The sequence below is a fragment of the Rhinolophus ferrumequinum genome, chromosome 5, assembly GCF_004115265.2.
Source record: "Rhinolophus ferrumequinum isolate MPI-CBG mRhiFer1 chromosome 5, mRhiFer1_v1.p, whole genome shotgun sequence".
Taxonomy (NCBI): Eukaryota; Metazoa; Chordata; class Mammalia; order Chiroptera; family Rhinolophidae; genus Rhinolophus; species Rhinolophus ferrumequinum.
The window spans coordinates 40926767-40949390 of record NC_046288.1 but is presented as its reverse complement, the minus strand read 5'-3'; the positions used below and the strand labels follow the sequence as shown (position 1 = coordinate 40949390).

Below are 22624 nucleotides of genomic sequence, written 5' to 3'. Positions count from 1 at the left end.
GACACCTCTGGTTGATAATCTCCATATTCTGCCTGGAGAGCCAAGGATGCCAGCAATAAAGAAGTCTCGTCATCACAGTGCGTCCTCTCCTCCAAGATATCTTTTCGCAGCTGAAGATAATACTGATGACAGGTCAGAGCATGTCTGCAAAAATAAGTACACACACAAAACATCTAGGCTTTTGACTTGAATCTTGGGGTGATTTTTATCATTGGCATATAAGTTTAGTTTCCAAGATGGTTTATCATTAAGCTTAGAAGGCTAATAATTGAATAAACTATACTGAAGGAAATATTTCTTTTATGATACAGAAGACATTATCATTGATCAGAATCAAATAATTCACTATCAGTAAACTAAAGGGGCAAAAGACCAGCGGTCAAAAAGAGAAAAACAGAAACTCTTTTGTACTTACTGTATCAGACTAACATCATCCATGAAAAATTTAATTCGGAAAAACAAAGTGAAATTAACAGTGGCTTTGTTCTTTTTCTTTGGTTCCTCTTTCCATCCCTCTGGGGCCACTTTGGTTAATTTTAAATCAGGATCAACAAAAAAATATTCATTATCTAAAACAGAATGATAAAAAGATTCAGATAAAATAAAAATACTTTAATGTTTTCTTCTAATTTTTTTTTTTGTCAGACTTGCATAAAATAGTTTCACACAAGAATAAAACAAGATTAACAAATACAGTGGGAAGCTCTGAGGCACCGCCTATCCATGAGAGGCAATATGGCTCAGTCTTTTAAGAATGAGGGCTCTGTAGACCCACAGACCTGGATTCAACTCCTGGCCACATCATTTACTATCTGTGTGACACTGAATAAATTTAACCTTTATAGATATCAATTTTCTTGCTTGTAAAATGAGGATAGTGTTAATTTCTGCAACTCCTGTTTTATAAGGTTATTGTAGGGATCAAATAACATGATGGATATAAAATACTTGGTGAAGCCATGTGGCACATGGTAAGCATTCAATAGATATCAACCATTATTTATTCTTATTGAGTTACCAGCTGAAACCTAGTAGGAACAATAGTCATCATTTTATTTTTATTTTTTAATGTGATCATTTAAATATTGACTCTCTCCAAATAAAAGATTATTCAGTAAAATTTGACTTATTCAGAATGTTTAAGAAATTAGATGTATTATAAATAGAAATTCTGTTTAATTGACTATTTTCATATAGGTAGTATTACTGGCTTAGTTTATGATTGTAATTAGTAAAGTGACAGAATATCAATAGGCAATAATTGAATATTTATTGGAAGACTCTATAAAATGAATCATTAGTGTTTAAAGAACAAGAATTCAATAAATTAAACTGAAGGAAATATTTCTCTTATGACAAAGAAGACATTATCCATGTCTTGTAGGGTTTTAGGATGATTTGATCCTTCAGTTATAATTTGTAGTACTTGGTTGTCTAAGGTTTCTAAGTTAAATTTTGAGGTAAACAGGAATCTGAAACACTGAAGAATAATTTATAAATATAATGATTTATTAAAGAAAGATTTACTAAAGTTCAATTCCAAAGAGTTTCCTACCACTATGGCAATTGTAATTGATAAATGGGAGTGGCTTCTACTGAAGCTGTGCTCTGAAACCACTGTGGTTGCAAACATCACAGATTTCAGCAGGTGTATGCTTAAAAAAATCTTGTCACTCATCAACTGACAACATTTTAAAAAGACACTGTATTTTTGGAATACTAGGCTAAAGAAATTGATTCAGAAACAGTGTCCTGCTATATATTCAAACTGGCATTAGCAGGATACTAATTCCTGAAGTACATATATAGGAAGTTGACATATATAATGGTCCCCAAAATGATACCAGAGCCAAACGGAAATCTTTATGGTCAGGTACAGAAGATGCTAAAAGCTATTAAAAAGATTCTAAAAAGCTATTAAAACAATGCATCTAGTTAGAAGGGAGTTCCTAACTCCTACATCTCGATGCTGAATGTTCATGTAGTTACTATTTCTCAGAACAAGGCTGGATGGTGGGCATAACATGTATATAGAAAGTCAACTTGTTGCCAAGTTTCCATTCTGTACCCGGAATTTAAAATGTCTTGGTACCTTTGAGGGTAGCTAAAGCAAACAAATGATGTTCCACTAAACCAATATGGGCCACAACCATATCAAACACGTCTTTACATATAGTTTTGGTATCACAAGTCATTTCCAGTCTCTGCCCACTCAGAAGCATTATGTTTACTTTTCTTCGGTTATCCTCATTCTTTCCTTTCTTGGTCTACATTGGAAAAAAAAAGTGGCATCTATTAAAGTAAGCTTTATAAGAATTTCAGCTGTTTTTAAAAAATATTATGACTGAAATTATTTTCTAAGAGTGACACAAATTGGTTTTATTACTTACAAGGATAGACCGTGGTAAATCCAACGATATAAATGGTTCAACAGTCATTTTCACAAACTCAGGACCAAAGAAATTCTGCAAATCACATAAGTAGAATTAACAGCTTTTACTAGTTATTCTAGCTATTTCCTTGAAAGGAAAATAATATAACAATAATAATAAAAATAATAACAATAAATTACATATAAACCAAACCCACCTGATTAGAACTAGGTGATCTGAAACAAATGAAGAAACTTCCACTAAAGAAATACAGTGGAATTTACCAAGAACAGGAATGGAATGCGCCTTACGTTAAGTGTGAACAGGAGTTTTCTCTCAGCTTTATTTTCTACCAGTGATGTCAAATGTAAAGGACTGCTTATATTGTTTTGCAAGTTTTTCATTATTTGGCCTCCAGATAGACTCAGACTCTCAAAAATACCAAACAAACAAACAAAAACCAATAGTAGGTTAAACTGCTGAAATAATATAATTATCAAGCTCCTATAAGGATTTGGTTTAATATTGCTAATGTGTGAACACAATCGCATTGTTTTAGAGTAATATTCATTTTCTGCTAAAACAAGTCATAGTTAAAGAACAAAAATATGTATATTCATCTGTAATCATGTTCTCGGAACACTGTGACACCATATTCTTTTGTTCTAAATGGCAACAACTAGAGATAGTAGAGGTATCACAATCTCTGCCCACCACTATGTCTCCAGTATGAAAACAGTATTCCAGGAGCTGGGGGGACTTGGGATTGGGGAAAAGTGGAGTCTACACACTGCATTTACTGTTTTTCAACCTACTCTTCCCCTTGACCTCTTGTATATCCAGGGGGTTCTTCCAAGAGGGGAGAACTATGTGAGGAGGTAACTTAAAACAAGTTAGACTCTAGGTGGGAACAGAATCAGAATAGATCGAAAGATAATGTCCAAATGAGCAAGAAGTAGAATGAAAGCAGGGCAAATCTTGAGGCCAAACGCGGTGTGTGTGTGTGTGTGTGTGTGTGTGTGTGTGTTTGAATTAATGGAGGTTATGGAAGATTTGTTTTGTTAATTTAGTTTCTTCTTTGCATTTGGCTGTACAGCTCATTTGGTTCCTTGGTGTGGGAATTCTATCCAATTAACAATGTGGAACATGTGACAGATGCCATTTAAAGTTTAACATTAAATGTTTGTTAATATTCAACGAACCAACAGGACACATATTAAATGAGAATAGAAATAGAGTAGAAACAATGAAAATGGTCTGCCATGGGCAATACAGAATCTGTTATAGATCAACTAAGGCGACAGGGTATGAACAAATTAAAATATGTCTGCACCGAAGTACAGAAAAAAATTAAGTAAACATTTATGTTTTAGAAAGACCATTAATTCAATTGTGAAACTTCTTCCAAATACTAGCATTCTTTTTCAGCTTCAAACACATACCCTTCCTGTCCTTTTCAGAAAAAACACTACTTGATCCTTAAATGACCAGCAGTTCAAATTGTCTAGTCATTGATATAGCATGTCTCTGATGAAGAAATGATTGTTTTTGAAGTGGCCAGAAACTGCCTTAAAGGAAACACAGGATTTTTTGAGATGACACATAATAGTGGCACTGTTAAGATATAGAGTATCATTTATGAAACTTTAATGAGCCAACATTCTGCATTAACTCTGAAACTATACTTTGGGGAAAAGATGTGTATATATGTCTGTGTGTCCTTTATGCTTTGCGTGTGCCATTAATTACTGGAAGCCCAGGCTATTTTGTATGATATCCTACCTATGAGATTAATTTTGACAGAGGTATTGTTTATAATGATAAATTGAAGCCTTGAGTTTCATACTTTCAGCTTAAAATAAATTCAGTTATATTTTAGTAGGATCTAATAACTTTGATATTGGACAGTGTCTTATAAATTACGAGTCAATTCTACATTTAAAAAATTAGCACGATGAGGCCCAAAGAGGTTTAAAAATTTACATAAAGTCATATAACAGCAATATTAGCAGTAGAATCCAAGTCTTCTAATTTGTAGTTCAATGGAGTTTTCAATACTGTTTTTTCTCCTCCAAAAATAATGAAGGAAAGTTGAGGTCTATCAACTACAGGGCATACAAATATGCTTTTAAGATAATTCTTTGAAATCAGCAACAAAAACCAAAACAGAATGGTGTTAACATACTTCCTTAGCACAAAACTGAAAAGGAAAAAATTCAATACAGATTTTATCACTTTTACTGATATATATATTTTGCTTTTCCAGAATTATTTGTAAAGGAACAATACAAATGAGATACTGTCTCACCTACCAAATTGGTGATGGTATAAAAAAGAATGATAATATATAGAATAAGCATGACTATGGTGAAATAGGCATAATCATAAAAGCATAAATTGGTACAAACTTTTTAAATGGCAATTTGACAATTATGCATCAAATGTCTTAAAAGGTGTTTGCCTTTAAAGTGGCTATTCTACTTGGAAGGAGTAATCTGCAAAGGTTTAGCTACTGGGATGTTCATTAGTGCACTGCTTGCAATAGCAACAAATTAGAAAAATTTTAAATGTCTCATAATTGGAAACTGATTAAAAAAATCATGGTACATGGTAAATTGACATAATGGAGTACTTTACAGGTCTTAACAATATTAAGAGTACAGACGTTTTTAAAAGATTCAAGGTATTTTACATGAGAAAAGGTTGTTAATTTTGAGCGTATATTTATATGTTAAAACAAAAATAAACCAACTACACACATAAAAAATATCATCCACACATACAAGATGCAGATTTGTTCCTTCTTGTGCTCGGACATTGTAATATGAGGATATGATGCTTGAAGCTAACATGGTCATCGTTGGAGTAAAAAGTGAATTACTGTAAAATTCTGAGAATGGCAGAGAAGAAAGATGGAATGTACTTGATAACATTCTTGAGCTACTGAACCAACCTTGAATGTCTGTATTTGATATTCTTGGTATGTGGGATAATACATCTCTTAATATCAAAAAATAATTCCCCATAATACTGACAAAAGCCAGTTAACTTTAAGGGTTATAAATATACTTTAAAGATATACAATTAAGATACTCTAAATCCATCGATTGTTAACCGTAAAAACGAAATCATGAAAACAGCTAAATATTTATTTTAATATCAACTCACAAGATATTAAACACCAATGGATACTAATATGAAATTTCAATTTCATCTACAGGCAACTTTAGGATATCTACAGAATTTTTAAAAGGACTTTGCAAAACATTTCCCTGTGAGACCAAGTTTAGATGCCGTCACCCTGAGAATCAACATACCCTCAGTTTTCTTTGGGTCATGGCTGTCTCTAGGGCCATTTCTCTTAAAGGGTCCCTGGAGATGTCAAGCATGGAAGCTTTGATTGTGTCTCCTGGATACAGGCTGAGTCGAGATTGTCTAAGGGCCATTCTGGCTTGGAGCTGCATCATTTCTTCTTCTTGACGTTTTAGCATGATCTCTTGATTTATTAAGTTGCCTTCAAGGGGTGTTTCATATTGTCTGCTATGTAGAAAAGATTTTGAGAAAAGTAAGGACTGGAAGAAAAGGATTATTTTAAATCTAATCAAGAAAAAAATCATGTTAAGTAAGATATTGATAATTTAAACATATATATATATATATTCATCTCAGAAGAATCCTTGCAGTAACCTTTCTGTTCTGCTATTGATGTGCGGATATAGTATGCTGTCCCGTTTTCAGTGGGTAGATCTATACCCTCCATCTCTTTGAATATTCAGCATCCTCTGAAAAGTGCTTCCCCTACAGTTCTCTCATATTGGGGCAGGTTTATTCGTCCTGAATCACTGGGCATGGAGATGGGATTGAGATTCCCCTTAATTCTTATTTCAGCTTCCAGATGATTGCTGACCCTTTCTCCAACAGACCCTCGGCCCCCTGAAGTACATGCTATGACATCATACCATCCACTGCTCTGCTTTGACTCCCCCTGACTCATTAACGATTTAAATGCCTGACTCAGTTTTCTTCTTCACCACAACTGTTACCATTCATGGTGGTGGTTCATACATAGACTGAAGAGTCCTCCAACACTCTGGCCCCCTCCATTTTAGCCAACAATCTACTCCCATGGTCATGCTGGCTATTAACAATAACCACACCACCTCTAAGATTTCCTATTTCTATCCTCTAATACCCTCTCAATATAATCTCCTTATTTGTTCTAGCTTATTTCCTCTAATATTCTTCTTCAAATAACTCATTGACTCTTTCAAAAATTTTATCATTTTTTTATTTGCAAGGTACTATTCTTTTCAAAAGTTTTTAAAAAGATTTTTATTAAAATATAGCTAACATACAATATTATATTATTCTCAGGTGTACACAATTTATATTCAACATTTATATACCTAAAGAAGTGATTACCATGGTAAGTCCAGCAATCATCTGATACTGTACTATGTTATCACAATATTATTGACTATATTCCCTATGCTGTACATTACATCCCTGTGACTTATTTGTTTTATACCTGGAAATTTGAACCTCTCATTCCCCTTCATCTTTTCCCCCCTTTAACTTTTCAGTTACAGTTGACATTCAATATTATCTTATATTAATTTCAGGTGTACAGCATAGTGATTGCACATTTATGTAATTTAAGAAGTGATCCCCCTGACTAGTCTAGTACCCACCTGGCACCATACACAGTTATTACCATATTACTGACTATGTTCCCTATGCTTTATTACTTTACATCTTCGTGATTATTTCATAACTATTCATTGGCACTTCTTAATCCCTTCCCCTTTCTTGCCCCCTGTCCCATCTGGCAAGCATTGAAATGTTGTCTGTATCTATGAGTTTGCTCCTATTCTGTTTTTTTTAATTTTGTTTTTTAGATTCCACTTGTAAGTGACATCACATTGCATCTGTTTTTCTCTGTCTGACACTCCACTCAGTACAATACTCTCCAGGTCCATCCATGCTACCGCAGATGGCAAGAACCCATTACCTTCCCTGACCAAACAGTATTCCATTGTACATATGAACCACCTACTCTATCCACTCATCCATTAACAGACACCCAGGCTGCCTCCACATCTTGGCCATTGTAAACAATGCTGCAATGAACACATGGATGCACACATCCCTCGAAGTAGTGTTTTGGGTTTCTTCTGAAATACCCGTAAGTGGGATTACTGCGTCCTTCTTTGCCTCTTGTTATAGCCTTTCTTTTAAAGTTTATCTTGTCTGGAATAAGTATTGCTACCCCAGCTTTTTTGTTTGTTTGTTTCTATTTTCATGAAATACCTTTTCCCCATACTTTACTTTCAGTCTGCGTGTCTTTCAATCTGAAGTTAGTCTCTTGTAGGCAGCATATGTAAGGGTCTTCTTTTCTTATCCATTCAGCCACTCCGTCTTTGATTGGAACATTTAATCCATTTGTATTTAAAGTAATTGTTGATAGATATGTAGTTATTGCCATTTTATTCACATTTTTTATCTTTCTTTTTCTTTTTTTTTTCATTTTAAAGAAGTCCCTCTAAGATTCCTTATAAGTCTCGTTTGATTTGAACTCCTTCAGCTTTTTTTGTCTGGAAAGCTCTTTATCTGTCCTTTGATTCTAAATGATAGCCTTGCAGGAGAGCCTCTTGGGTGTGCCTGAAAGTTGGGTGCGGTGATGTTTCAGGGAATCAGGGCGAACGAATGGTGCCAGTGAGTTTGATGGAGACTGAGATATAGCAGTTGCCTGCATCTGCAACCTGGGAAGGGGAAGGGCTCAACAAAGAAACAACGAATTCTGCTTGTTCCTCCATCTGGCAGAAAGCTGCTTCTCCAGCCTTCGCCCTGGAGCTAATTCAGTTCCTCCAGGTAGGTCCCTGATGACTTTTGAGGTGCTGCCCCAGCGCTGGCGTTCAGAGCAAGTGAGTCCATCTGTGAGAAAGTCCTAGCACGGGCCTTTTAAGAGGAGTGCCTGGGACTGCAGCCACCCTCTGTCTCACTCAGCCACAATGTCTGCTGGTTTTCACAGCCAGAAGTTATGGGGACTTCTCTCCCCAGCACTAGAACCCTGGCCTGGGGAGCCTGGTGTGGCGCTGGGACCCCTCGCTCCTGCCAGGGGACTTCGGAGTGCAGCTATCACTCCAGATTTTTAATGGTCCACACGGGTGTGGGACCAGCCCGTTCTGGGTCACTGCTCCTCCTATCAGTCTCAAGGTGGCTTCTTCTGTATGTGCCTAGTTGTAGGGTTTCAGTTCAGCTAGATTTCAGGTGATTCTCAATGATGGTTGTTCTGTAGTTTAGTAGTAATTTTGATGTGGTCATGAGAGGAGGTGAGCACAGCGTTTACCTACTCCGCCATCTTAACCAGATCTTTCTTTCAGGAATTTTAATCCATTGGCTCCACCAATTTCTCTCTGGCCCTACATTGCTTGAAATCTAAGGCCCATCATTAAAATCATTTCTTTGCATGCAGCCTTAACTCTTATGAAACTGTAGAATTATACTGACTGATCTCACTGGGCTCTCGGCATTGCCTGGTTACTCATTTTCTTAGAGAACTGATTCATTTCTTCTTCCTTGTCTTATCTTTTCAAAGCTCCAGTATTCTCTCCCTCTTCCTCTCTTAACTGATAACTTTTCCTTAGTTTTCTTTGTGAAAAAAGAAGCAATCAGGAAATAACTTCCTCATCCTTCTGCCAGACTTTCCAAATCTACATCCATGTGTTCTGCCTTCTCTTCTGTTTCAATGGATGAATCTCCTGCCCACTTACATAGGCCTCACACCTCTACTGCGCATGGGATTCCACCCCTCTCTCCTACACAAAGACTTTACTCTACAATTTATCCTCCCACACACCTCAATAATTGTGTACACTAGTTATTCTTATCAGCATATAAACATGTTGTACTATTTCCTACTCAGAACAAAGTATCCTTTGGTTCCATATCCTCTTTTAGACACTATCCTATTTTTCTGCTGTCGTTGAGAGTAAATCTCTGAAAACTGTCATTTAAATTTTATCTCTACTCCATCTCCCATTCCCTCGGACTCTCACCAATAGTTTTAGTCCAGATTATTCTACCAAAACTGGTCACAAAATGACTGACCTCTGTTATCAAAGCCAAAGAATAATTCCCAATTTTTATTTCACCTGGCATCTAAGCACCATGCGACATGGTTGTTCAGTCCTCCCCCTTCCTGAAACATTTGACTTCTGGGAAACCACGCTCTTTTTGTTTTCTTTCTACTTCACTGTCTAACCCTTCTTCATCTCTTCTGCTGGATCCTCCTTCATTTCCAATCTCTTAATATTGGCTATATCAATGCTCAGACCTCCAGATTTTTCTAGTCTCCATATATACTCCATCCCTACATGATCTCATCTAGTCACCTGGCCTTAATAGTTTTGTATGTTCCTATAACTCCAGTCTCTCCCCTGAATTCTAATTCTATTTACTTACCTAGTTGGGTATTAATATACATTTGAAGCCTAATATGTCTACAACAAAATTCTTGATACGTTTTCCCCCATGTTCACCCTTCTCTCAATCATTCATTCTCTGGTTGCTTAGTAAACAACGTGGAGTCATTCATGATTGCTTTTTCTTGCAAATCCCTGAGAGAGCACCAATTCCTGAAGGCACAACCTTAAAGACATGTATATCCGACTCCACTCTATCACTAACAACCTGTGCTGTATCTATCTCAAACTGAGTAATTGCCTCCTAACTGGTCTTGTATTCCTGTAATTTGTTCTTCACAGAACAAACCTGCGTTAATTCCATTAAAATGTAAAGTAGATGCTGGCTCCCTACGCTTTCAACCATCCAATGGCTTCCCATTATACTTGAATAACATCTGAAATGCTCAGCTTAGCTTCTGAGCTCTGACATGTTTTGGGTCCTGGTTATCATCACTCATTCTGCTGCAGCCACACTGCCCTTCTTGCTATTCCTCTACCAGGCAACACATTTCCCCTATCTCAGGGCCTCTGCTTTTTCTGTTCCTTTTGTCTGCAATCCTCTTCCTCCTGATACCTGCATGTTTCACTCCTCACTTCAAATAGTTTTCTGTTCAATATCACTGTCATGTAGGGTGTCGTGCGGGGTTTCAGCTCCCGCTCCCCACATAAGAACGCAGGACACGGTGAGGCCAAAAAGGAACACCCACGGAGCCATAGGTAGGGGAGTCATACCACTATATTCTCGCTGGCGGCTGGGTTGGAGATACAAAAGCTAACATCCGCCAGTACCCAACAAGGGGTTTTTCTGCACCCCAGTCTCTCTGGTGGCCTGCTGAGATGCAAGAAGTAGGATCCACATGATCCGCAATCCACCATCCACTATTCTGCCTGCCAACCAACCAACCAACCAATGCGGCCGCGGCAGTCATATCAGTGGCTAATTGGCTAACTGGTTACAGCTGATGGTCAACCAGTCACAGCTGACAGCCATCTACTACCCGAGCCAGAACCTTTCCACGTGAGGCTGAGAGCCTGGAAACTGCTCTCTGGGACTCTGTCCCCACATCACCCTTTGGGAGAGGCTTCCTCTGATAATCCTCCCTATGTAAAACAGAATTTGGACACCACACACCTGCATTCTCTATCCCTTTAGCCTGCTTTATTTTGCTTCAAAGCACCATCACTATCTGATGGTGCATCCCTTACTTCTTTTTTAATGGCTATCTCTCAGCCCTAGAAAGACCCTTGAGGGACTTTTTAAAATCTTGTTCATGAATCTATGTCCAGTACCTAAAAGTACCCAGTACATGGTTGGTGCTCAATAACCATTTCTTGATCAAATCATTGAATATAATTTTATGGCTCACGAATCTCACTTAATGGGACTCAAGGATAATGACAAGAATAGAGTCTATATATTTTAATCCACACTTGTTATTTTCACCAAATATATTAGCTTTCTTGTTCAAATCATTTTATACCAGAGCTACAAACAGGTAGTAAAAAAGACTGATTATCATTTTTCTCTCACCCAGTACAGTATCTGTTAAAAGTGCCTTAAAGACCAAACAACTTGAGAGACAAAATAACAAACAAACAAACAAACAAACAAAAAACTCAGAAACCTGAATCATTTTGGACTGAATAAATAGGTTGTTCTGAGTCAGAAAAAAAGGTTACCTTGTCAAGCAGATAGGTACAGAACCAGTGGGAACTGTGCTATGTACAAATTGTATTTCAAAAGTTAGTACAGAAAACAACTTAGTGATGCTCTTTGGAAAACAGCTTTGAATATCCTTTTTGATCACTGAAAGACACTTTTGATAGCTCAGAATCCAAAAATTACTCATTCTGCTGCATCTGACTCATGATTTCCTGTTAATCTCCCCCCACCCCCTATGATACAAATCAATAGTACTGTCTGGATCTGTTTTTCCACTTCATTCTAGCTAAAGGGAATGGAAATTCTTATAAAGAAGCATGCAACATGTTTAAATACAGCGCTATTTATAGATCTCACAAATATGTGATCTAAAGAACAAAACAGGACCTCCTGACTGTATACCAGCATGTTAAGAATATTATCAGAAACTTTTGTACACATTCAGAAAATTCTGCATTTGAATACAGAATTTAGACAGTATTTCAGTTAGTGTGTTTTCCTGTGGGCAGAAAAAGGAGAAGAGACTAGTGTAAAAGTCGAATTTGGCATCTTACATTTGATATAACATATACATAGACCTAACGATTTACTTCTTGAAATATTTTACTTTCACCTATACCTTTTATCTAATGCAGATAACCATGAACACCACATTGTTTTATTTTTCCCTCTTAAAGTGTGAAATAAAAGATAGTTTATCACCAAAACATGATTTGATGAGTTAAGGTGACCTTAATGTTAATGTTTCCTATAGTAAAACTTGAAAACAGTCAAAACTAAGATTCTCTCATAATCTTGGTACTTTTGAGGTAAAAGTACCTCAATAAAATTGACATAAGACACACAAAATGGTTTAATTTTATTGGGAAGAATATGTTTTTAAATGACTATATAACAATCAATCAAATTTAACATATAACCCCAATAATTCTTCCAGTTGTTTCCTTTATTCCTACATTTGATCAAGTTAAAAGGACATCATATTAACTATTTATTAAGTTTTCTCCAAATGATATATAGAGAGGAGTGACTCCCTCAATTCAACATATATCTTAGTGCAATTCAATTATTTGCTCTTTATTCTGTTCATTGCCAAACACTTTTGCTTCTTTAAGAAAACTATGTAATATGAAGCATAGATCTGTCTTTGTCTCTTACCTCTTTGTTCAAAATTACCAAAATGGAGTCATCACAATTACTATTACCACAATGGAGTTATAGTAATATAAAATGCTATTAAGCAAATATAACATCATTTTAGGTAACTGAATACTTATTAAAACTTTCCTTAAAGAAAATAAAATATGGACTATTTTAAAAGGCAAAAGAGATAAGAGAAAAAGACATAAATTTAACAAAAACTGGAACATGAAGGATAATTTTAGTGCAATGTATTTAATTACTTGGAATCTAAACCTTGAATAAATTGTCTGCTTTAATCACATGGCTAGGGTTACCTGGTCTATTAATAGTTTACGGGTATGAAACAGTGTCTGCCAGAATTAATTAGCTACGGGGCAATTTTTTGTTAATTTCCAAATGATTCTTTTGTATATGGTGGCACCTGAAGATACAAACTGAGGTACTGAATTTAAAAGGATTCCCATAGTTTGGGAGTAAATTCTGAAGCAACCTGTGGTTCTTTAACATCACATTATAAATTTCAAATTAATGCTTAACATTAACAATATGCTTTTGCTCATGTAAGGGACCTGTGCTCACATGAAAAGGATACACATCAATATATTCACTACTGACCTGACACTTTTCAGTTTAAACAAAGTAAATCAACACACAGCTAGAATACCACCATCCTAAGCCTGGCACAAGAATAATACCTAACACTATATAAGAAAGCTAAGTATTTCAGTATGAAAATGAACTCTAAACAGCCTGAATTGGGTTTTTAAAAAATACAAGGTAACCCCTTTTAAAGCTAGAAAGATGTAGCGAATAATTAACTTTTCAAGTAATAGGTTACTTAGTAGGTTAATAATGAATAACCTACTCATTATTCATTCAACAAATAGCACTCACTGAAAGCCTGCTGGTTGAGCCTGTTCAACATTTTGAAAGAGGTATTATTTCTTAGAAATCAAGGTTTACTGTCTTCTCACAGAAGTTTAATGCCATGCCTTTGTAATTTCCTAACTATTAATAACTTATATTATATTTACAGTGACAATTTCAGATTTCAAGTACAAATTATAAATAATCAGAGCCAGGGGCCGGCCTGGTGGTTCAGGCGGTTAGAGCTCCATGCTCCTAACTCCGAAGGCTGCCGGTTCGATTCCCACATGGGCCAGTGGGCTCTCAACCACAAGGTTGCCAGTTCAATTCCTCGAGTCCCCCAAGGGATGGTGGGCTCCGCCCCCTGCAAGGAAGATTGAACACGGCACCTTGAGCTGAGCTGCCTCCCGGATGGCTCAGTTGGTTGGAGCGCGGGCTCTCAACCACAAGGTTGCCAGTTCAATTCCTTGAGTCCCGCAAGGGATGGTGGGCAGTGCCCCCTGCAACTAAGATTGAACACAGCACCTTGAGCTGAGCTGCCACTGAGCTCCTGGATGCCTCAGTTGGTTGGAGCGCATCCTCTCAAACACAAGGTTGCTGGTTTCGACTCCCGCAAGGATGGTGGGCTGTGCTCCCTGCAACTAGCAACGGCGACTGGACCTGGAGCTGAGCTGCGCCCTCCACAACTCATACTGAAAGGACAACAACTTGAAGCTGAATGGCACCCTCCACAACTAAGATTGAAAGGACAACAACTTGATTTGGAAAAAAAAGAAAAGGCCTGGAAGTACACACTGTTCCCCAATAAAGTCCTGTTCCCCTTCCCCAGTAAAATCTTTAAAAAAAAAAATAATCAGAGCCAATTCTAATTTTAGAAGATTCCAATAACTCAAACTACTACAATGTCTTTCACATAACTGAATAAATTTGTGAGAACTTAGGAAGGAAAGGAAAAGGAAAATGGAGAAAACAGAGGAAAAAGGATAATTTAAAAAAATCCTACTTGACTCTAATTAAAAGAAAATAACCTGTCATTGTGTATAGTATTACTCTTTTTTCATATCACATACCTTGGTCTGTGTGACTGGCCTTGACTTGAAGTTTCATCTACTCCTGGGAGACCACTGTTGGATTCAAATCTCTTTGAAGCTTCACTTTTTCTCACTAGTTATGAATGAAAAAGGAGCAATAGCACAGATGATAATAATATCAAGTAATCTTATTTAAAACTTAAGCATTTAGCAGACATATAATTTTTACAAATAATATTCATATAATCCAATGACTGACATATCTTTAGAACCAAGTCATGTTATTTTTTAAGACAATGAATTATTTTCTGTATTATGAAAATGACTACATTGTTGTTTGTAACAATGTTGTTTGTTGTTTGTATATTGTTTCTATATTGTTAAAATGAGAAACTGGCAGCTTTTTATAATTCTTAAATTTTATGTAGAATTATTCTTTTGACACCTCATATCTCAACATGACTGATAAAGAAGAACAATCATGGTTTCTTAAAAACATTTTGCTTGTTGAGATGCCTCTCACCTTGTCTGAAATCTGATTCAGAGGAAATAATAGATGGACTTTCACTGGAGGTACTAAAGATATCGCTGTGGTAAGTTTTGTATCTTCGAATTGGTTCTAAAAGGATTAAAACAAAAACATTAGAAAGCAGACTCATTAGCTGTTCCACACAAATCAAATCAAATATTACGTTTACTCTTGTGAGACTAGAACATTTTATACATTGCTTCAAATTTACCAATTATTGGCTGGCATTCAAACATGATTCCAATTTTGAGGCAGTTTGGCATACTGGTTATGAGCATGGACTCTGACACCAGATTGCGTGGGTTTGAATCTCAGCTCCACTAGTTGTTAGGTGTGTGACCTTAGGAAGGTAATTTAACCTTCATGTGACTCATCTTCAGTTGAAAAGAGGGTATAATAATACCATGTTTTCCCGAAAATGAAACCTAGCCAGACAATCAGCTATAAGGTGTCTTTTGGAGCAAAAATTAATATAAGATCCAGTATTATATTATTATATTATATTATATTACATTATATTATGTTATTATATTATATTATAAGACCCGGTCTTATATTAATTTTTGCTCCAAAAGATGCTTTAGAGCTGAATGTCCGACTAGGTCTTATTTTCGGGGAAACATGGTAGTGCACTCCTCAAACCTCACACAGTTGTTGTGAGCATTAAATGAATATGCACAAAGCTTTTCGAACAGAGTGGATGCTGTATAAAAATAATCATTAACAAGCAGTTTTTGAATGCTTCATATGTGTAATTCTCTGCGTTAGGTGCTATAAGGGATAGAAAATCCAAAGACACAGTCCTAAGCTCAAGTAATTTTAAATGTAGAAATATAAAATACTTAATTCAAGACAGGGTGCTTGGTGCCAGCAGAATGAGATGAGTAAGCATGAGGTGTGGGAGAGACTGTGAAGGGTTGTGCGGTGTGTGCCATGTAGGAGTGGGGGCAGGGCCCCACTAACATCTAAATTCTACTTTCTAGATGTTTCTGTCTTGCCTCTTCTTCATACTCACTGTAGTGATCACAGATCACTATTCATCTCATTCCTGGACTACCTTCATGTGTCCTAATTCCCGTTTCTGAAGTCTTGCTCATCTTGTAGAATAATTCACATTACAGACAGTGAACTTTTCAGAAACAAAAATCTGAGCATATTGCCATATTTCTTAAACTTCTTCAAACTACAGTCTTTAAGATACAGTTTACAAGTTCCTTAGCTTGATATTCGAATTCAAAGCCTTTTATAACCTGACCTCTGACTACATTTATAGCTGTGGCTCTGGATACTGTCAAGTCACAGATTTATATGTTAGAAACAGGTGGAAAGTACAGACCTCTTTCTTCGCACACCCCAAAACATACAAATACACAATCATTTAAATAAAACTTTAAAAACTCAATGCAGGCAATACCCTTGTTCTATGGCCTTATTGCCATCTGCTTCCCCAAATTTTGCAATCTTGTTCCATCTTTGCAAATTTATAACCAAACACATAAAAACTCTTAGATTCCTTCAAGAAAGATACTCTCTCTGTTAAAAATGCTTGTCCCCCCCACAACTTTTTTACCTGAATACTTTTTCTTTTTTCCTTTAAGAGAAGCCTCAACTTCAACAAAAGCTTTTATGACCACCTAGACGTGTTAGACACTGCTTCTCTGACTCTCATACTGCCTTATGCTTAACTATTGTGTTTCCCCGAAAATAAGACCCTAGCCGGACAATCAGCTCTAATGCGTCTTTTGGGGCAAAAATCAATATAAGACCTGGTCTTATTTTACTATAAGACCGGGTATAATATAATATAATATAATATAATATAATATAATATAATATAATATAATATAATACTGGGTCTTATATTAAGTTTTGCTCCAAAAGACGCATTAGAGCTGATTGTCCGACTAGGTCTTATTTTCAGGGAAACACGGTATTTGCAACTCTTTCACTGTCTAATAATTCTCTACTTGTTTGTTTCCTCTGCCTAAATTATAAACTGTCTGACTAAAAGGACTGTGTCTTTTTTTGTTGTTGTTGACTTTTCTCTCAGTATTTTTAGGTGTACCTATAGTATCTACCAAATGTCTGGTGCATACAAGCACAAAATAAATTATTTTCTGAGTGAATAAGAATGGATGCATGAACGAATAGATGAACATAGTGTTACACAAAGGCCACTGATGACCTTTAAGAGGACTATTTCCATTGCAGAGACAAGTCAGAGTTCAAATCAGAAAGGTTTAAAGAAGGACTAGTGGTATGAAATTGAGAAAATAGATCTACACTATTCTTTCAATAAGTTTAAGGGTTTGAAAAAGGAAAAAGATTTTTAAAAAATAGATTGAATGAGTTATCAGCATCTTTTTGGCAGAGTGGAATGTCTGAGCATAATTTTAGCCAGTGGATATTAAGTCTGTATATTGGAGGAGATTGAAGTTGTAAATGATCGTGGGGAAAACAGATTTAAAAAATGTGCTGAGGGAAGCAGAAGATTAAAAAAAAAATTCAACATGCATGAGGTGGATAGTTTGGCAAGGAGAATCTTTTCTTCTTAAGAGAAAGAAATGATGGACAAGGGAAAGAGTGAAAATACTAAGGGAATTCAAGATATTCATGTAAGAAAGTTGCTTCACTCCTGGTAATAAAAAGTGAATCACTTTCTGGGACCCAGTTTAGCTGGGAGCTTGAAAAGAGTAAAGAAATTCTGCTGTGAAGAATGTGGTAAGTCAGCAAAAACCACATGAAAGGTTTCATGTAGCCATGAGAGTTCAGAGTGGCTAGAATGCATGAATTGTATTGGAACCAATCAGAATGGTTTTGTGGCTTTTTCTTGGCACTAGAAAACGCAGACCATGGGAAATACCTAGAACTGAGAAGTGACATGGGAAGATGGCAACAGATAATCAAGGTATGTGAGGAATTCTGTTTTACATGATTGCAAATTTAAGAACAGGGACTTCACACAATGAATATTCCTTGTGCTAGTAGTTACTCAACAGAGATTGTTAAAAGAAGAAGAGATGAATGAATGAATGAATAAATGAATGAATGAGTTAAATGACATCACAGGAATCAGGCTTGTAGAACCAGGATGGAAATAATGCCTGGAAGAATTAGGAGATCATGATGAGACAAAGCTTTAAATAAATGAAAGGAGTGAATAGAAGGATAAATGACCAGCCATGGACTTGATGGAGGGAAGTTGTGTATTGTTCTATGACAATGTTTACCTGGAGAAGTAGGTAAGTATAATACATGAGAAGTATAACACATGAGATTCTTCCTTTGTCCAACTTTGTATACAGCATACATGAGTATCAAAATAATACTACAATTAATCAGAAGAGTTTTGGAATTGAAAATCTATGTATTTACATATTTTAAAAAATGATTCAACATGTAAATCTTATGGTAAAATAAATACGATAGTTTAAAAAAAATTCTCTAGTTTGAGATGAAAGGATTGACAGGATTGCAGAAGATGTCAAACGATAGTTATATATAATACTGTTTAACGAACATAGTTAAATGATTACTTAAGAATAACGGCTATTTTCAACGGGTACCAAAGAATTTTTTGTATTTTTTGTTACAGAACCCCCATGCTAAAATTTTTGAGGAATTTTCCCAAGGTAACTTGATCAAATTACAAACCCAGCTCTGCAACGTACAGAACAGTAAAACCAACAATGCCAAGGAGAGGACCCAAATGCACAGGGTCAATATAGTTCTATCTTACAAATCACAATAAGCCTGTTTTATGACTGAAGTAGAGAACTTAGATGTTATGCCATGCAATAATAATGTCACAACCCATATTAAATGAACTTTGTGTTTCATCACTATTTCTTTAAAGTGACTGTAAGATAGTAAATAAGTTTTAATTTTAATTTCCATTCTTTGGTAGTGCTTTATAATTGTTCTTATTTTACATGTCCATATTCTCTCTCTCTAGCCTATGTTTCGTTTCTTTTCCTTTTCTTTTTTAGCTTACTCTGAAAACTTTTTACTTCTTGGATTTCTTCTGTAATGTAACTTGGATGAACCCCTCTTAAAATTATAACGATAAATCATCTTTCCTTGATGATCTATTAGTCTCGCAATATTCTCAGTACTACACCTGAGGAGGGTCAGGGCAGAAAGGGAACTTAATAATGCTTGACTGCTTTGTGGTTAATAGGGCACTAGCACTCCATATACACGAAATGAACAATTAAAATGGCAGGATTATTAGGGGGTAAGAAGACATTATTTTTTCCCTAAAACTGGGGTAGGGGTGGGTATCTATATTACTTAAGACAGTAGGAATTTTTTTTGTGAGCTTCTTATGTGTTGGAATATATCTTTTAAAATGTTGTTAGCCACGTTCCTTTCACATAATGACACGGCAGATATAACCAGATTCAAGTTCCCAGGCAATACTGAAATCCTTGGTCACGCTTAAAGGGTTATAATCAGATTAAGTTCTCAGCCAAACTTTATTACTTGCTCATGCTTACAAGAAAGGTTAACCCTTGTAAGTATGGGCTTTGAATTAAATAATAAATGTCACCGTTTGGGGAATTATAAAATTACAGGTCCTTCACCACGAGTATCTTGCATTGTTATTGGTGTAAACAGAGGGCCACATTTTCCACACTTACAGATCGTTTGGGCAGGAACACTTATTGGCTTTCTGAGATGACCTGCACAAAGGCACCCTATAGACACTAACGAGATAGAGAGCAGCTGTCCTCCTCTGTTCTCGTCTGCTGAATGGTACTCCCTAGTTTTCCATAAGCTGTCCTAACATTATTAACAACTTTTCTTTTTGACGGATCCAGACACCACAAATGTTTTCTATCTATATTCAAATGTATAATATTAGCACATTAGATTTGGTCCAGATCCCAGAAATGTGGTATTAACGGAATGATTTAGAAAACAACAACAACAACAACTTTTTATTATGAAAACTTCAAACAGACAAGAAAACAGAGCACATTAAGACCTCACGCACCCACGTCCCAGCATCAACAAAATCTAGTGATGTTATTTTAATTAGAGCGTGTCGGACTATTTTTTTTAAACAGAGAGATGCTCCTAAGAATTTATATAATATTACAAAGTTTCCTGAATGCCAAAATTCTTGAATGGACCTATTAAAAATATTCAAATACACACTTTATAAAACGCACATGTGGCTGCTTTCATTGCGATGTTAAAACTGTAATAGTAAAAATTTAAGCTTTCACTATTAACAATTACAAAACTGAATTTGCCTTTTGTTGGATGAAATTAGACTCAATATCTAGTTTGTTGGTTGGCAAATTTCTTTTCTCAGCTAGTAAATATTTAAATGAAGCCTACATTGTACAAATCAGTGTACTAGGGTCCATTTAGGGTCACGAATAGTCCTCACTTCACTAGACAATTTCCTTCTCTGACTTCCTATGAGTACATAGTTTGCTGATGTGGAAAATGAATTTGTAATAAAGAATCTTAGTGTAGAAATAATAATGAGTGCAAAAAACAAATGGGAGAAGAAAATAAAAATCAGCCTGCACACATGTCACCAAGTCAGAAGCTCCAAATAGGGTGTGTGTGAATATATGTATATAAACATATAAAACATATAGGAATACATTCTTTCTAAAATACATTCTGTAGAATAGCGGTGAGAAAATGAAAAGAACAGGAACTACAGAAAAATGGCTTAAAGAATGAACATTTAGAAAGAAGTCTAGTTATGGAGACTTCATAATCATACATACTCTGACATTTGAAGATATCTTTTAATTTCTAGTACTATTTTACCATAACTCAGAGTATACTAATTTTTTTTTTTTTTTTTTTTTTTGGTGAGACTACAAGGTATAAAAACCTGAGAAACATTTTATTATGCTTTAACGGTGATCTGATTTTCTAAACAAAATTCACTCCTACTCTAATATCATATTGACTCCACTTACACAGTAACAATAAAAAGCAGCTTTTCAATAGGCTAGAATGTTTGGTCATACGTTCTTGGCAACTAAGAGTCACAATTTCCACCACCATTTAACATACTTAACACTTTAAACACATAAAGTTGTGGCATGTGATCATGAATGCTACAATGGTTTTAATGGTTAGGAGATTATGAAGATTTGCATGATATTCTGAGTTTACATAAAACTATTTCAGATAAAATATTCAAATCTACAATCTCCACATTAAAAAAAAATCTAAGTCAGCATAAACTGTAATCTAAAAACACAATTTACAAATGACACACATTCAAGTTCAGACAAACACCACGCAGAAAGTAAGACTCAGCCAATTGCAACATCAGGAATTAAATAACCACTTTAAGCTTGGTATTTCTTTACCTTTAAATAAATGACTCAAATTACAGATACAAGTTTCAGAGAGAAATGCACAAAATGACTGGTTTCGTAGCTGAGAACTATAAAATTTAAAAACCCTGCATTGTTAACGTAAGGACCATAACAAATAAAATACTTCAATTTTCAAATATAGCAGAGAAAAATAATAACATTATGTATTCATGTATGAAGTGTTTTTCTCTATGCTTTCTTTTCGAGGGATTAATCTCTGGAGATCAGATATTGCACTTTTTATATGTTCACTGGAGTCCACTGCATTCTATATTATACCATGCTGCATGATATATGAATAGAATATATTCTAAAATCCCATCAGAGCTAGACATGATCGATAAAAATTTTAACCAGTAACAGAACTCATGCAAGTATGAATACATATAAATGAGGAAGAATATATATGGAGAAATGCTTAGTGAACCATAAATTAAAGATATAAAATTTGTGCAGAGGAGGAATGGCACAAAGAATGAATCATCTGCAATTCCCTCTGTGGGGGTCCTGTGTAAGGTACTAGCCACAAATCTGGGCTATGACTTGCACCTGAACGGGCTGTACCACTCTTTTAGCATCTTCTAGGATCCTCTAGATCCTCTGTTAGGACTTCCCCTCCCCTTCTAAAGCTCTCAAGTAGTACAGTTCTAAAGGAAATCGATCACATTTGCTGTTGGTTGGTTAGGCTATGAGTGACAAAATATTGCAATATTCAGTGTAGGTAGAAAATTATGAGTATCTGTTAGAATAGGCCAAATAACTGATGTCTACAACAGGAGAAACAAGCTTTTCAAAACAAGTGATTTCAATGAAAAGCATAGGCCATCACCCTAAACTGGGAAGGTGAGAGAAAGCTTCCTGAACCACGCAATGCCTAAAATCTTTGATAGTCTTAAGGCAGGAAGCTGCATGAATAAAGATACGGAAATATAACAGGGCATGCATGAATGGAGGGAGGGAGGGAGAGACACAGACAGAGAATGTGTACCTAGTGTTGGAGTGAGGTGTGAGATGGGACATGCTACAGGAAGACACGGAGACATAGAGTTGTGGAGAGCCTCAAATATGATCTAGGAGCTAGATAGAATTTTATCCTGCGCGGATGACAGGAAGTTATTAAGTGGCTGAAGGCAGAGAAGAAATGTGTTCAGATTTTCATGGCAGGGAAATGGAGGACAAATTGTAACTGTGAGA

The 22624-nt window shown here is 35.8% G+C and overlaps 1 protein-coding gene across 9 annotated transcripts in view; it reads right to left on the bottom strand.

Annotated features, from left to right (window-relative positions):
• Nucleotides 1-22624, bottom strand: part of PTPN13 (protein tyrosine phosphatase non-receptor type 13) — a 177248-nt gene that overhangs the window by 66661 nt on the left and 87963 nt on the right. For 7 of the 9 annotated variants that reach the window (XM_033106401.1, XM_033106393.1, XM_033106395.1 and 4 more), the window contains 7 exons: nt 15066-15161; nt 14582-14675; nt 5690-5912; nt 2391-2465; nt 2093-2267; nt 416-569; nt 6-144 (listed from right to left, as the gene is read on the bottom strand). In XM_033106401.1, coding sequence (XP_032962292.1) covers nt 6-144; nt 416-569; nt 2093-2267; nt 2391-2465; nt 5690-5912; nt 14582-14675; nt 15066-15161 — 956 coding nt within the window. The remainder of the gene's footprint in view (nt 1-5; nt 145-415; nt 570-2092; nt 2268-2390; nt 2466-5689; nt 5913-14581; nt 14676-15065; nt 15162-22624) is intronic. The other 2 variants (XM_033106394.1, XM_033106396.1) reach the window with 1 other exon arrangement.